This window comes from Sorex fumeus, unplaced genomic scaffold (assembly GCF_029834395.1).
Source record: "Sorex fumeus unplaced genomic scaffold, SorFum_2.1 ptg000169l, whole genome shotgun sequence".
NCBI lineage: Eukaryota > Metazoa > Chordata > Mammalia > Eulipotyphla > Soricidae > Sorex > Sorex fumeus.
In genome coordinates, this window is record NW_026606226.1 from 1,454,485 (window position 1) to 1,471,162 (window position 16,678).

General features: G+C 62.5%; 1 protein-coding gene across 1 annotated transcript; it reads left to right on the forward strand.

Annotated features, from left to right (window-relative positions):
- Window positions 1-10,138: 10,138 nt before the first annotated feature.
- Window positions 10,139-13,758, forward strand: FXYD6 (FXYD domain containing ion transport regulator 6). The gene is made up of 7 exons (XM_056107675.1): window positions 10,139-10,196; window positions 10,673-10,720; window positions 10,806-10,880; window positions 11,337-11,373; window positions 12,231-12,280; window positions 12,666-12,716; window positions 13,707-13,758. Exons 1-6 carry the CDS (start codon window positions 10,139-10,141, stop codon window positions 12,692-12,694), a joined length of 297 nt encoding a protein of 98 aa, XP_055963650.1. The 3' UTR covers window positions 12,695-12,716; window positions 13,707-13,758.
- Window positions 13,759-16,678: the final 2,920 nt, after the last annotated feature.

Consider the following 16,678-nt stretch of genomic DNA (forward strand, 5'->3'; position numbering starts at 1 on the left):
AGGGGCACCGGTACTGGGGCCTTCCCCAGTGTGGGCAGCGATGACCAGGCCAGAGGTGTGTCCTGCTTTGCTGCTGTCCAGTCATGCAGTGTTCCCAGCACCCGTGGACCCCTGCACCAGCTTGAGGCAAACCGGCTTCTGATCCCCCTCTTCCCTGGCCCCGCGTCCTGCCTGTCTCCGGAAGCTCTGGAGGGTCCCCCTCATTTCTAGGTAGGCTGTTAAACACGCCCCTCACTTAGTCTAGGGGGCTGGTCACAGAGCACGCAGGTGAAGGCACCTGCCTTGCATGTGACTGTCCCCCCTGCAGTTCCCAGCACGACAGAGTGTCCTGTGCACTGCCGGGAGTGAGCACAGAGCCAGGAGTAACCCTTGAGCACAGCTGGGAGTGTGTGTGTCCCCTCCCCCCAGCTGCAAATCCAGAACATAGTTCCTCCCAGTCCTCTTTCTGCCCCCAGGTCCCACTCAGGACCCCATGTCCCTTGTCCTCCCCAGCTGTGCCAGCTCCTCAGGCGCCCCTGGACTTCCGTGCCTAAGGGTGGCCTCACTGCCCAGGCATTTCGTCTATTCCCCACTTTCATGGGGCTATTTGATGTCTCTAAGCCGGGTTGGGGCTTCTGCGGTTGGTGAGGAGGAGGACGAGGAGCGGGGTTCCTTACCCCCTGGATGTGAGCTGTCAGCCGACAGCTATGCACATAGGAAGGGCTGGGGTTCCCCAGCCCCCACGCCCCACCGGTTCCAGGACTGCTAATAGGAACTGTGCTCTGTCAGAGGGGGCGCAGGCTGAGACGGCAGTGTGTGTGCGTGTGTGTGTGCATGTGTGCGTGTATGTGATGGTGCAGCTGCTGTGTGCGTGTGTGTGCTGGTGGGGGAGCAGATGGAAATCATGCAGTGTATGTAAATGTGTGTGCATCTGTGTGTGTGTGCATGTGTGTAGTGTGTGGGGGGAGCAGATGGAGACTGCAGCGTGTGTGTGCGCCTGTGTCTATGTGTGCGCGTGTATGTGCCTATCTGTGTGTGCGTGCAAGTGTCTGCGTGCGTATATGTGCACGTGTTTTAGACATGTGTCTGCATGCATGTGTGTGCGTGTGCGTGGTGTGCATGTGTATGCGTGTGTGTGTGTGTGTGTGAGTGTGTGTGTGTGTTGATGCGGGGAGCAGATGGACACTTTGCAACCCGGAGCACCTTATTATAGCATTGAAGCTGAGTGTGTTGCGTGCAGGGTGGGGGGTGACATGCCAGGCTTCTGCGTGTGGAGGGAGGCATGGAGGCCACGGCTGAGTGCCCACTGGACACGCACCTACAGAATCAGGGGGAGCTTCCCCGTCCCCGCCGCCCGGACCACACCCTCAGGACTCAGGCACAAACGGGCTTCGCTGCTTCCTGGCACTTCTAGTGGCGGGGGGACTGGTCCTGAGTAGGGTCTCCACGCGGCGCTCAGTCGCAGCTGCTCCCCGGGCCTGGCCTCAGAGTGGAGGGAAGGGAACAGACTGGACGACGAAGGCGCGGGTGGGTGGACAGCAGTGGCGGGAGACGGGAGGAGACGGGCTTGGCTGGAAGGAGAGGAAACAGTCGCATACGTGGGGGCCAGACTCGAGGACGTGTATGAGCTCCAATGGCGGGGCCTGGGAAGGGGCCGCCCAGCTTAGTGTTTGGTCCTTGGTGACGCTGATGGGAGTTTCTGGGCACCGGAGTCCCCAAGGCCCCAGGGTCCAAACATCTCCACAGTGCTGAGCAGAGCTGGGCAGTACCAGTGGGGTCTGAACAGGGCAGTCCTGGGCACTCTCTAGAGGTGGCCGGAGGGACAGGAAAGCTCATGAAGGCAGACTGCTCGGCTCCGAGGCCCCCGGCACTGCCTCCACGATGACCAAGTCCTGGCCTCGGGACCACCGTCCAGTGCTGGGTTACCAGAAGGACAGTGGCCTCCTTCTATCCAGAACCACCGCCGGTCCCCACAGCCCCTCCACAAACATAGATCTCAGCCTCCTGGACAATCTTGACTCAAGATCCACAGGGGAGGTGGATCCTCCGTGACCCTTGGCCCCTCCTTGGGTGGGTGGGGTGCCTGTGGCTGTATTTGAGACTCGGGGTGCTTTTTATCTCCCGTCTACATCCTAACTTTATTTTGTGTTGTCTAAGCAACGACGATCCCTCCACCTTGCTCGGTGGTCCCAGACACAGTGGGCTGGGGGTAGAAGCCCTGCTGTCCCTTCTCCCGTCCCCTCTCAGGCCAACTTTGCAGCTGTCCGCCCCAACCGCCTCCCCTATATCCCCCAGCTTGTCCCCCGTGGCCCCCGCAGTGAGGACAGGCCGCGGTGGGCCGTCGGTGGGGGAGATCAGTGGAGAAGGGGGGTCTCAGGGGCGCCGGCAGACAGGCTGTGATTGTCCTGGCACAAAGGCCCTTTCATCCGCGGCTCCGGGCTGACTGCTGGGACCAACGGATCTTGGCCATCTCCGAGTTCCCAGAAGCAAAGGTTCCCCGAGGTGGGGGGACCTGCCCAAGGCCGTGAGCTGTCGGTGATAGCCCAGAGGGGGCGACTGTTGCAGGTGGGGGGGGGGCGGCTGTCACCGGGGGCTCAGGTCAGGCTCCGCTTTTTCTCCAGTCTGGGCTTTGGGTGTGTCACTTGCCCTTTCTGACTCAGCGTTGCCCTCCGGATGATGGGAATGTCACTGTGTCACAGCATCACTGCCCTACCAAGGCCGCCATCCCAGACACTGTGGGAACGGGGCATGCGGCCTCTGTGGAACGGGGGCTTCGGGCCATCAGCAAGGCTTCCCCTTCACCCTCCCAAAGCAGTGGGGGGGGAATCAGGGTGTCGGGGTTCAGACGTGTGCGGGTGGAGTGGGAGTGGGAGGGGGTGGCACCTCCATATCTGTCCAAAGCTGTAGTTTCTGAACGTGAGGTGAGTGTGGAGGACCCCCCCCATCTCCAGGTGTGGCTTGGGGCAGGGGTGGAGCAGGGAGGGGCCCAGCAGGCTTCCTCCACCCCAGGCACGGAGAGCATGCGCAGCTGGGGAATCTCTGGGTCAGCCCTTCCCCCCAGACCCTGGCGCGAGGACGGGCTGGAGCAGGAGCTGGCAAGAGACTTTCGGGTGCCAGGGAGGCCTCGTAGGGGGCAAGCGGACATGCTTCAGGAAAGCATTCCAGCGCCTGTGGCCCGGAGACGTGGGGCGCCTGCCTCCCCGGGAGGGCTGACGGGGCCCGGTGCCCCGCCCATGGGTCTGTACTGTCCCCACCAGGCTGTTTTCTCAGACCTGGGCAGAAGAGACCCGTCAGGCTGGCCCCGTCTCCGGAAACCACTGATGCCACTAACCATGGGGTCTGATTCTCTTCTCCCTGGGCAACCCGGCTAAGACACGTATCCGGAACATGAGGGATAGAAACCATCCGGCACCATTAGCTTCCATCCTGGGCCTCCCTCTGTTGTCCATCCTCAGCTTGGTGGGGCCCTGCAGGCCCCCCATCTGCCAAACTCACCTCCCAAAACACAGCGGATACTCAGTGAGAGCAGAGGCACGACGGCTGTGCCTTCTGCAGACTTTTCTAGAAGGTTCCATTGCTTTCCTTCCCAGAAGCCTGTGCTGTGGCCCCCAGCACCACGTGTGTGGCCCTGGTAGTCCCAACACTTCTGGGCCAATATCCCCCAGATTCACCACACTGTTCCCCCACTGAGCCCTGCTGGGAAGACCCCTAAAAAAAAGAAACATGGGGGCCCGAGTGATAGGACCGTGGGGAGGGCACTTGCCTTACATGCAGCCAACCCGGGTTCGATCCCCATCACCCCATATGGATCCCACACACCGCCAGGAGTGATCCCCAAGTGCAGAGCCAGGAGTAAGCCCTGAGCACCACTAAGTGTGGCCCAAAAATAAAACAAAAAGCGGTTAGTGTGAGCTGTTAGCCTAAGCAGGGAGCTCCGAGATTCTGTGACCCCAGGAAAAGGATGTTCCTGGCAAAGCCTCTCTGGTCATCTTTGGGGACCTGGGCATTGGTGAGCCCTTGGGGTGAGGCAGGAAGAAGGCTGGGAGTGGAGGGGGTGAGAGGCAGGGCTTTGGGGCTGGGTAGAGCTCGGTCAGGTCGGGGGCGGGGGGCGCTGGCTGGTCTTCGAAGGACCCTGGTTTCTACTCAGTTTTTTTTTCCTGCTTTTTGGGTCACACCCAGCAATGCTCAGGGGCTACTCCTGGCTCTGCAGTCAGGCATTACCCCTGGCAGTGCTCAGGGGACCCTATGGGATGCTGGGAATCGAACCCGGGTTGGCTGCGTGCAAGGCAAACGCCCTCCCCGCTGTGCTATTGCTCCAGCCCTCTACTGAGTTTTGTGCTCACTGTGGATCTCAGCTTCTCATGGGCTGTCACTTGGCCAGAAATTGCCAGAGAGAAGCTGCCGGTGAGGTGCCTGTGACAGTGAGTGGTTCTCCAGAGCCCCCCAGTAGAGGTCCCGGCACCCCCTCCCGCAGTGGAAGTTTCTGGACTATTCCTGGGCCCCCTCTCCAGCCGGGCCGGCTGCTCCTCCTGCAGCTCCCTCCGCTTCCCCCTGCTCCTTAGATGGCCTGGAATCTAGATTCATCTCTCCAGCCGCCTCTTGGCACCCTGCTTCCTTTCTGGGAGAAAAAAATGCGTGGGGGTGAGGGGGAGGCATGGGGGTGCTGGTTCTATTAGAGTGGTGTGTATCCTCAGCCCCTCTGCTCCGGCACCAGCCCCTCCCCCCAAGATCTTTAAAAACTGGAGTGAGGGTCTCTATAGGGGCAGTGCTGGTGCTAGGAGGCAGCTGGGGGGCCGGCCGGCCAGGCTGCAGTTCACGGGAGGCCAGGGGCACCTTCACCCTGACAGGAGAGCTTCCTTTCCGTCCCCTGTTACCCCAGGAGCTCTCCCCGGGCACCAGTCGCCCCCCTCCAACCTGGATCTTGGTGCCCCCAGGCCCACCCCACCTGGTTCCAGCCACACCCCTGGGCCATCTGCACCCATAGATTTGTGAACAGGATGCCGCTTGGTGGGGGATGCTGCGGCCTCCCGGAGGGCAGCCTGCCCCCCACTCTCCCCGCTTGCCTTGCCCGAGCAACCCTCCTGCCTGCGCCTCAGAATCTCACTCCGCTCTAGGCTTCCCCCGTGGAAGCCCCCAGATTCTCTGTGTCCCCCATTCCCGTTCACCCCGGCCCGCTCTCATTCCCATGGGCCTCCAGCAGAGGCCCAGGTCCCCCGCCTGCCTCTGCGCTGGAAGTGGCCTCTTGGGGCCAAGTGGAGGGGCCGTGCAGGGGCGCAGCGTCAGAGGTAGGGGGCGCTGCGGCACAGGACCTGAAATAGGTCTCTGCGGTTCTGGTTCCGCCGGTCTTCCACAGCACAGAGATACTTAGATCTCTTTCACGGGAAATACTTACATCTCTTTCACGGGACCAACAATATCCTGAAATTCTGCAACGCCACAGAGATCAGAAGGGCCCCTGCGTGTCTCAGGAATGCCTTAGCTCATCCTTTAACTTTAGGGCTTATTAGTCTTTATTATTGGGCTGGAGCCATAGCACAGTGGTAGGGCATTTGCCTTGCACGCAGCCAGCCCGGCCGAACCGGGTTCGATTCCTCCGCCCCTCTCGGAGCCCGGCAAGCTACCGAGAGTATCTCACCCGCATGGCAAAGCCTGGCAAGCTACCCGTGACGTATTTGATATGCTAAACACAGTAATAACAAAGTCTCACAATGGAGACGTTACTGGGCCCGCTCGAGCAAATTTATGAACAACGGAAGGACAGTGACAGTGGCAGTCTTTATTATATATGCTGACTTATCCTGCCCAGATTCAGTGGCTGATAAACAACCAATTATTTATTTCTTACAAGTCTTTTTGTCTTCCTCTCCCGTCGTTTCTGCGGTGCTGGGGCTGAAAGCCGGTGTTGCAGGGATTTAGTTGGGAGATCGGCCGAGTCACGAGTCACATCTCGGCCGTGCTGACATTTCTGGGCTCTGGGAAGCCCCCAATGCAGGGGGGTGGGCAGCTTCTGTCTGACGAGGACCTCTGGGGCCCCCTTCCTAGGCCTGGGGTCACTTTCAGCCTGTGCATGGCCTAATCACCTCCAGAGCCCCCACCGCCACCCCCCACACCCCCATCTGGGACCTTTGGTTCCACATGGGTTGAATCCCACCGTAGTGGGTGGTTCCTGCCCAGTTCCAAAGGGAACCCAAAGTCTAGGAGGAGCACGTGCAGCTTCTCGACCACTAGAGGGCGAGAGTGAGTAAGGACGAACCCCAAACAAATACCAACTTCATCCTCATTTTCTCATCATGGGCGGTCACCTCCATGTACCTTATGCGGGCTTTGACCTGGTGGCAGGATTCTTCCTGGGTACGATTGCGTATCGGATCACTGTATTGTACACCCTGAGTTCTCTCTCCCTGTTACCCCAGCCGTGCAGCGCGGCAGGAAGCAGAGACACGCAGTGTCGGAACTGGGCAAGGCAGAACACTGTTCTGTGTCGTTGCCAGATGATGCCTGTGGAGAGAAAACTCAGAGGAATCAATAGGGACATTAGTAGAAATGACAATAAAATTTAGCCCGAGCACTGGATTTTTAGGTCAATGGGTCCACATCAGTTGTTTTCATTCTAGCAAAAAAAAAAAAAAAGAGAGAGAGAGAGAGAGAAAACACGAGATGGATGGCAGTTGTTTTTTTTTTCCTTTTTGGGTCACACCCAGCAATGCTCAGGGGTTACTCCTGGTTCTGCACTCAGGAATTACTCCTGGCGGTGCTCAGGGGACCATATGGGATGCTGGGAATAGAACCCAGGTCGGCCACGTGCAAGGCAAGCGCCCTACCCGCTGTGCTATCACTCCAGCCCCTAGATGGCAGTTTTTATATTAAATTGGGGGGGGCAGAATGACAGGACAGTGGGGAGGGCATTTGCTTTGCATGCAGCCGACCCAGGTTCAATCCCTGGCATCCCATATAGTCCCCTGAGCACCGCCAGGAGTGATTCCTGACTGCAGAGCCAGGAGGAACCCCTGAGCATCAGCTGGTGTGACCTGAAAAGCCAAGGAAAAAAATAAAATAAATTGTGTGTGTGTGGTTTAGGTAATGCGGTAACTGTAGTGCTTAAGTGTATCGTATCGATGGGCAGATTTATTGCAAACCACCACCACAAATTGGCCTTGGCCTCCTGCCACCATGCTGCGTCTCCTTGTTCCAATATTCATCCCCTCCATATTCCTCTGAACAGATCCATGGGTGTGAGAAGCATTTTATTCGGCGTGGGGGCCACAAACCAAATGCTCAGGGATTACTCCTGGCTCTGTGCTCAGGGACCACTCCTGGTGGCGCCAGTGGTAGAATCAGGCTTGGTCCCATGCAAGGCAGGCTCTGTGCCCGCTGTGCTATGTCTCCAGCCCAGGAAACATATTTCTGCAACGAACAGAGGGACTGGGTGAGAGAATGCTCCATGGGCTGTGCATGTGTTTTGCCTGTGGGGGGCCTGGGTTTGTTTGATCCCAACACTGCATGGTCCCAGGAATGGCCCCGCACAGAGCTGGGAGTAACTCTAGAGCACTACCAGATGTGGCTAAAAAAAAAAAAAAAGAAGAAGAAAAGGAAGAAGATGCAGCCCTGTAGTGGGGTGTCAGGGTGTCATTCGCCCCATAAGAGGAATGCTGGCGGGAGCCTGCACATAGGCCGGGTGGGATTTCCAGCCACGCCGAAAACGTGGTCCTGCTCTCACGGGTCTGCAACGTCCAGCGAAGGCTGAGGCAGAGGCAGGAAGCAGGCGGTGGCGGGGGTGTGTGTGTGTGTGTGTGTGTGTGTGTGTGTGGCATTGTAAGTGTCCAGCACTCGGTGTTTCTCTCTGGAATCAGGAACATTTGAATTCTGGAATTTGAGATAATGGGTGTGTAGCCTTGATAATGTACGAGGGCTGGGGACCAGAGCGATAGGACAGTGGGGAGGGCGTCTGCCTTGCACATGTGGCTGACCCTGGTTTGTTTCCCGGCATCCCAGAGGGTCCCCTGAGCGTTGCCAGGAGTGATTCCTGACTGAGCCAGGAGTAAGCCCAGGGCATCGCTGGGTGTGACCCTCAAACTAAAAAACAAAACAAAACAGGAGGGGGGGGAGAGAGAAACAGAGAGACAGAGAGACAGAGAGAGAGAATGTACTCGGAGGTGTGGAACTGTGTACTTTAAGAAGGTGAATCACCGAGTGATGTGGTTTAAAGCGGGGCTGTCCGGGGCTGCTGCGGTGTTTCTAGACCTGGGCACCTGCTTACGCCATTGCCCTCACCACGGGCCTCATTACACGTATGACCCACCCCCTGTGTATTCAGGAGTCTGGGGGCATCCACACAGACTCCCACACCCGCACTGTCCCCAAGGCCGCAGTGCCTTAGAGTTCCCTCCCAGCCGTGCCCAGGGGCCGCACCCGGCTTCCATGTACCCCCAGACTGTGTTTTTATATGGAAAAGTCATGTGATGCCTATGGGCAACACCAGCGTCTGTGGGTGGCCTGAGAGCAGGCGGTGGCCTTTGGGTCAGCCCGTCCCGAGTCTCCTGCAGGTTCCAGGCCTTCAAGGGGAACTCGGGGTGCTGGAGTGCCCTCTAGTGGCCGTGGCCTGGAGCGCAGCAGCTGGGGGTGGGAGGGTTTGCAATCTGGGTGGGACAAGACGATGAGGCCAAGAGATTCTGGACGGGGTCCCCACCGTGGCCAGTGTCACCCTCTGGGGCCACAGCCAGCCCTGGGCGTCCGGCCTGCGTTTCCCATTTCCTCCCAGCAGTGAAGCTCAGAGTCCTGCCAGGTTGGGACTGGCTCTGCCTCCTCCCCTATCCCCCGGCCTGTCCCCAGGCCGCTGACCCCAGGAACCAGGACTCGTGAGCTCACGAGCAGCAGTGGGGGCCCCTACCTGGAGGAGGAGTGGCGGGGTCCCACCCTCAGAGCTGGGCGCCACACCCCCGTGCTCTCCCCTGCTGCTCCCAGGACAAGTCCAGAGCCCCGGAAGGGGGCCTGTCAGAGGGGCGGCGGGGGAGGAGCCCCTTTAGGGGACACCTGTCAGCATTTGGCTCTCACCCAGAGTCTGAACAGAGCCGCACCCCTGCCCTGCACCTCTGGTTGGACCACGTGAGGGTGTGGTAGAGGGGCACTGATTCACCTGTCTGCTGTAGGTGGCAGAGGGAGCCAGCCCCAGGGGGGAGTGGGGTTCCAGCACCGTGACAAAGGAGACAGAACCAGAGAAAAGAGGGCACCCCAGAGAAGGAGGGAGCACCCCCAGAGGAGGGAGCACCCTTGGAGAAGGAGGGAGCACCCCCGGAGAAGGAGGGAGCAACCCCTGGAGAAAGAGGGAGCACCCCAGAGGAGGGCGCACCCCCAGAGAAGGAGGGAGCATCCCTGGAAAAGAAGGGAACACCCTTGGAGAAGGAGGGAGCACCCCCAGAAAAGGAGGGAGAATCCCCGGAGAAGGGGAAGAGTCCCAGAGAAGGGAGCACACCCTGAGAGGACGGGAGCACCCCCAAGAAGGAGAAGTGCCCCCAGAGAAAGGGGAGCATCCCAGAGTAGGAGGGAGCACCCCAGAGAAGGAGGGAGCACCCCCAGAAAAGGAGGGAGAACCCCCGGAGGAGGGAGCACCCCCAGAAAGGGAGGGAGAACCCCCGAAAGAGTGAGAACCCCTGGAAAAGGGGAAGAATACCAGAGAAGGGAGCACCCCCTGAGAGGAAGGGAGCACCCCGAGAGGAAGGGAGCACCCCAAAGAAGAAGTGCCCCTGGAGAAAGGGGAGCACCCCCAGAGAAGGAGGGAGCATCCCCAGAGAGGGAGCACCCCTCCAGAGAAGGGGAAGCAACCCCAGAGAAAGAGGAGCATCCTAGAGGAGGGAGCACCCCCCAGAGAGGGAGGGATCACCCCAGAGAAGGGAAAGTGCCCCCAGAGAAAGGGAACACCCCTGGAGAAGAGGAGCAGCCCACAGCCCAGGTTGTGCAGCGGGTGAGGGGGCCACTCCTGCAGGCTCCCGGGGTCCCTCACAGCCCCTCCCCTGCAGAGTGGGTGAGCACGTGCCCTGGTGGTGCCCCCCAGCTCTGGCTTCCGCTCTCGTGAATTCTGGCAGCTGCTGTGCTGGGGGCGCGGGGTGGGGAGGGGTGCCTCTCGGACTGACACTCGCTCACGGCCCGCTCTGTCCCCAGAGCCATGGAGATGGTGCTGATCTTTCTCTGCAGCCTGCTGGTCCCCGCTGCCCTGGTCAGCGGTAAGTGCCCCCTGAGGTCCTGGCCAGCCCCTCCGGAAGCGTCCTGGGAGTTTGGTGGAGTGCTCCCGTTTCTTTATGTCTGATTAGCGACTCTCCCCCCTGCCCACTCATTTAATGAACAGGGAAAGTTCTAGAAAGCGATGGCTATTCGCGGTCCCTCACTGTCCCTCCCACCGCCCCCCACGGTCTCTAGTAAAGCCCCCCTTCCACCCTCCGGCCTACTGCCCCCCTCCCCCCCCAGCCTTTGCTTCAAGCCTCGGAAGCCGGATCTGTCCAGCAGCCTGGGCCAGAGACTGCAGGGTCCCGCTCAGCGCCTGCCGTTGGCAGCTACCGGGAGGATGGGGGTGTCCCTGTGAGTCCAGGGACCCCTGGGGTGGCTGTGGCAGGCAGAAACCCCCTTTCCTCCTCCTCCTGGTCTCGCTCCCCAGGGCCCCCTCTGGGGGTGCAGGCTGAGTCCTCCCCACTGTCCCCTGCAGCTGCCGCCGAGCAGGAGAAGGAGAAAGAGAAGGACCCCTTCCACTATGGTGAGTGAGGTGGGGGAGGGGGCCAGGGGCAGGCCCGCGGGGGGGGGGGGGGGCAGTATGCACACCCTCCTCTCATCTCCCGCAGACTACCAGAGCCTGAGGATCGGGGGGCTGGTGTTCGCCGTGGTCCTCTTCCTGGTGGGGATCCTGCTTATCCTGAGTAAGTGTCCTGCTGTCCCCCCGCCCCCGCCCAGCTCCTCTCCTCAGGTCTGTGCCGGGCACGTAGTAAGTGCTCAAGAAAGCAGCAAGTCGTGCACAGCACAGGGCCTGGTGGGAGAAGCGCAGAGCAAGGGCCGGTGCTGGTCCCGAAGCCTCGGGGCTCTGGGCGGGGTCCCCACAGGCACTTCCTGGGGCTGCCCCATTGTCCCCATCCACGGGCCATCCCTGCATCGTCCCCCAGGCTCAGAGAACTGACGCCAGCCTCGGGCGCTGCGTACAACTGTGGGCGCTGTGCTGGTACCACCTCGACCCTGCACAGTCGGGCAGCTGCTGCACCACACTGGAGCATGACCCTGGGCTCCAGCGGGTGACCCTGAGCTCCAGAGGGTGACCCTGGGCTCGAGCAGGTGACCCTGGGCTCCAGTGCGTGACCCTGTCTGGTTTCTTTGCCTTTCAGGCCGCAGGTGCAAGTGCAAGTTTAATCAGAAGTCCCGGTAAGGACGCTGGGACAAGGTCCACAGTCCCGGGGGATGGGGGTGGGGGCGTTGGACATAGTGGTGAGTGGTCCCCGGGAGAAGTCTTGCCCCTGCTGCATGTGCTGGGGGGTCTGAGGGCTGCCTGGCAGTGGGGGCCTGGGATGGGGCGACCCAGGGTTCAGCATCTCTCTGCGTGTCGGACAGTGGGGGCAGAGCTGCCCCGGTCATGAGGGGACCGGTGATAAGCTCCCTGCTAGGCACCATTTCCTGGGACTTTAAAAAAGACTCCTAGTGGGGGCTGGAGCAATAGCACAGCAGGGAGGGCGTTTGCCTTGCACGCTGCCGACCCCGAGTTCGATTCCCAGCATCTCATATGGTCCCCTGAGCACCACCAGGAGTAACTCCTGAGTGCAGAGCCAGGAGTAACCCCTGTGCATCGCCGGGTGTGACCCAAAAAGCAAAAAAAAAAAAAAAAAAAAGACTCCCAGAGGCCACTCCTGACAGTGCCCAGCGCAGTTTCATGGGCCTGATGGCTGAGTGCTCAGGCCTGGCTGTGCCAGGAGCATACGGTGCCAGGGATTGAGTCCAGAGCTCACCAGGCTGTGCCCAACCAATCAAGCCTCTTCCCACCCAGGGAGGCTGAGTGAGCAGGGGCTGAGCCCCACCCCCTGCGCCCAGTGAAGTTTTCCTGTGTGTGCTGGCCACCTGCCCCTACAGGCCCTAAGTCCAGCCTAGGGTGGCACGTCACCAGGCCCCAGATGGCCCCAAAACCTGATTTTCTGGGGGCTGTGTGTCACTTGGCCCTGCTGTCCTGGCCCCCCCGTGTGACCCCACAGCCACTCCCGGGGCCAAGCCTGATGGCCTTCTTCCTGCAGGGCACCCGGAGAAGAGGAGGCGCAGGTGGAGAACCTCATCGCAGCTAATGGTAACTGTCAGGGGAGCGTGGGGGCAGGGCGTCCTCTGGGGAGGGTCTCTTAGGAGGGGAGGCAACTTCCAGGTGTGCTGACTCAGCGCCAGGGCAGGGGTCTCAGGGCCCCCACAGACCTGAGAGTGACAGTTCACAGGGCATTGCTGGGTGCTGGGAATGGGGGCTGGGCACCCCGATCCCCCTTCACTAGGACACACAGCCCGTGGTGGTGTTGGGTTCTCAGCACCCACAGGCCAGCAAGGCCTCAGGACGGTGAAGGGGGCGCCTGGGCCCAGCAGAACTGTGGTTTGTATCTGACTTAACATCCCACAGGGGTCCCCAGCACTGGGTGGGCCGTGGGGGTGGGTGAGGGGTTCACGGAGGCTCCTGCTTGTCTTTCCAGCCACCGAGCCCCAGAAGGCAGAGAATTGAGGGGTCACCGTCCTCGGGGAAGGTAGGAAGCTGCGCCCGCGTCTCCCTCCTCTGCACAGGTCCTCCTGGCTAGGGCCCCAGTGTGGAGGCATTTGGGAGGGACCTTGTGTGCAAGGCGCGACCCCCTGCATACACGCGCGCGCGCGCACACACACACACACACACACACACACACACACACACACACAGACAGCGCGCGCACAGGCGCACACGCAGTGAACCCCCCACGCAGGCAGCAGCCGCGAGTCAGCGAGCAGCTTCGGTCCAAGCAGCAAGGGGAGAGCGGCTGGGAGCGGCCTGCGGGCCGCTGTGTCCAAGGCCCTTTCCCGATTCCCGCCCCTCTGGGTGGTCCTCGCGGGGTCTCTGCCCGCGTCCTACACACGCACCCCCACCCCCTTGCAGTCAGAGTGTGGGGCTGCGCCCTCTGGTGGCCGCCCCGCCGTCCTGCAAGCACTCCCCGCGCAGTCGCCCGGCCCTGGGGACCCCCGAAGCGCAGAGCTGCTGGGACTGCCCTGCGGAGGTGCGGGGGCGATCTGGGGGTCCCGCCTCTCCCGCTGGGCTGTGCCGGGGCCCCGCTGCCGTGTTCGGGGTGGGAGTTTCCAGCCCTACCCATCGCCGCCTTCTCTGGTCCGGGCCTGGGGGGGCGCGGGGAGACGGGGCGGGCAGGGGGCTACATTGCAGCGCCCAGACGTGCTGCCCCACCCAGAGGCGGCACCGCGTCACCGATAAGCAAATGGGCTCAGGGAGAGCGCGGGGGGGGGGGAGCAGCAGCCTGACGCCTCCCACCTGCCCGGGCAGGGGGTCGCGTCGCCCCCTCCCACTCCCTTCCAGTGCAGACCGTTCGCTGCTCTTCGCTCAAATGCGCCCAGGGTGGGCCTGGCCGTCCCCCCGCCACGCCCACGAGGGCCTGCTCCCTCCCCTGCCCTCCTGCACGTCGCAGGGACCCCCGAAGGCAAGCCCCTCCGAAGGCAAGACCCTTCCAGCTGTGATTCCTCCCTCTCCCCCCCTCCAGACCCCCAGAACGGGAGCCGCTGCTGGAGCCTGGGAAGCCCCTGCAGGCGACGCTTTGGAAAACGGCCCCCCGCAGACGCCGCCTCCTGCAGCCTGCCCCTGCGCCGTCCTCATGACGTCATCGCTAACCCCGCCCCATCCCCGGGCTCGTGACGTCATCGCCGTCCTCGTGATGTCATCGCCGCCCTCGTGACGTCACCGCCGAGCCTCTGCCCTGCAGCCCCCCACCCCCGTGGCCATCCTCATGATCTCTCGCTAACCCCCACCCCCTGCAGCCCCGCCCCTTACCTTCGCCGTCCTCATGACGTCATCACTAACCCCCACCCACCTCCCTGCGGCGGCCCACGATCCCCCTGTCCTGTGCCATGTCTGTGCGCGCTGCCCCGTCTCCGTGGCTGCTTGTCCGTGGATAACGTGGTATTAGTGAATCCGGGCGCAGCTGAGCCCCGAGGCCCCCCTGCACCCCCCCAGCGCAGCCCCCACCCTGCTCTCCTCTCTGTTTGGGGGTGGGGCGGTGGGCCTCTCCTTCCGGATCCTTCTCCAGACGGCTCTGCACTCCTTGGAGGAGCCTCGCTTCCAGTGCTCACGCCACCCCACCCCTGTCCCGGGGCTTCCTCCAGGTCTCTGTCCACCCCTTTGTCCAGCCCCGTGGCAGAGCGGCGGGGTCCCGGGACCCCAGCTGCGTGGCCCTCGAATATCTTCTCAGCAATAACCCGGGGCTGCCCCTGGCCGCGGGCAGCAGCGCCCCAGCCAGGACCCGCCTCTGGTGGACGGGGCTTGGGTGGGGGAGGGGGCCCATCGCCGGGCCTGGAGGAGGAGTCAGAGGGGGAGGCCCTTGGGGGTGGTGTCCACTCTCGCCCATGGAGCGGCTCGGCGAGGGAGGGGGACCTGCCAGAGGTCAGAGTCGCAGAGTGGACGCCGGATGTCAGGCCCGCCCCTCCCGTTCCTTGTGTTCTCGTGGGAGCAGCCTGTGTGATCTCTCCTGACGCCCGGGAATAAAACGCTCGTGTTTCCTAGTGGCTCCCGCTGCCCCTCTGTGAGCACCCGAAGGTGGGGCCTCAGGGCCCAGCGCTGCGGTTCCCGCCCTCACCCCGAGACAGGGAGTCCTGGTGGCCTGATGTGGGCTCCACTAGGCTCTCCCTCTGGCCAGCCCTGAAACTTCTGCCAATGGGCGTGGGCTGTGCTTCAAGCCTTTTGTTTTGCCCCCTCCTCCGTGAAGCCCTCCTGGGTGTCAGGTCGACCACACGGTGCCCATCGGGCCCTGCCTTTTCCCCCTCACCTTGGGTATGAAGCCAGACAGGCTGCTGCTGGCAGACTTGGGAAGCCGCTGGAGGAGCAAGGGGGTGGGTAGAGGGGCCAGGGGTCCCCCCTGCAGTGCCCTCGCAAAGGGGTTGGGGAGAAGACCATGGGATCAAACAGACACAGCTGCTGGAGAGTCCCTGGAGCCAGGCCCAGCCCACAATGCTGGTTCCTGTCCGGTTCTGACCTGGAGCCCAGGAACTCTCCAGAATTTCCAGGAGCTTCCCAGAAGGGAGCGCGGCGTCCCCACCCTCCCCCCACCGCAAGACCCCTTGCGCCCTGCCCGGGCCTGTTTGCCACCTCTTCATTTGTGCGACTGGGCACGGGAGGTCCCTGCAGTGCGGGGCTGGACCGGCCCCTCCCTGCCACTTGGGGGCTTCCTGCGGGCTGAGGCTGGGAACTGGCCACGTTGTTCTTGGAAGGGAGTCAGAGGCGTGGGGTTGGGCGGGCACAGCCCGGGAACACTCAAGGTCGCCGGCCCCCCTCTCGGGTCAGGCCCCAGGCCGGGTGGGGGCACAGTTCGGCTCCGGCTGGTTCTCTCACCCTGTCCCGGAGAGAGGGAGCCTGCGCGGGGACGAGAGGCCCCCACCCCCGAAACCCCCGCCTGCAGCCCTGGGCGGTGGCGGCCGGCTGCAGCTGCCTGGCCCCGCCTGGCCGCCTAACAGCGGGCACCTGGCGAGGCCAAGCAGGTGGTGGCCAAGCAGGTGATGCTGGATCGGGTGTCCCTTGGGACTCAGGACCCGGCAGGGGAGGTCCTGCCCGGCCACACCATTTCCAGCTCCGTGAACTTGTCCACATGAGGTGTTTCTGTCCGTTTCCTCTGCAGAGCGGGCGTCTGCCTGGCCTGCAGTAACCTGGACGCTGCTCGCGCCCACGCCAGCCTCAGTTTCCCCGGCTGTGTCTTGCTCAGGGGCCACGCCCGGTGGTACTCAGAGCTGTGCCAGGCTGTCCCCGGGTCAGACGGGCCCTGTGTGTCTCCTCACCGGTGCTCCTGGGCCCGCCCTTCTGGACCCTGTCTTTGGTAGCGGGGTCCCCTTGTGTCTGGTAGACCCGGGTTCAAGTTCTGACGGGTCCACAAGTCCCCGACTCCCCCCGCCCCCCCCACACACACCTGTGTGGCCGAGTCCTGTTGAGGAGTCAGCGTTCCTGCAGGGCCCCTCTGGGTCTGTCGGAACCGGGCGCTGCTGGATGGAACGGGATTACAGGGGTAGAGTGGACCCCCGCCAGGGCCCTCCTGCTTCCAGGTGGCCTCACAAGCCACTGGGCCTGCTCTCTGAACCCCCAAAGGTGGAGGACAGGAGGCAGCAGTCCTGGGGGCTTCCTGGAGGCGGTACACCAGGATGGGGGGAGTTGTCGCTGCGGGGTGGGGGTCGGGGGACGTCTGTGGGAGCCAAACAGCCTTGTTCTCCTTCGAGCCCAGACACGCGTTCCGAGCAAGTGGAGAATGCCGTTCTCCCCGGGGCATCGGCCAGGGAGCAGGGGTCAGGCGTGCTTGCCCTTGTCCCTGCCGTAGGAACTGGGCACGGCCCCCGTCTCGGGCCCGCGCCCGCAGGTGACCTTGACAGAGAACATTGCCCTTGGGCGTCTCCCAGGCCCCAAGTGCCCTGCGCTTGGCCATCTTGAGGCTGGCACTTAAGGAACGGACCCCCCCGGACCCTCCTCCTCCCGGCCGTG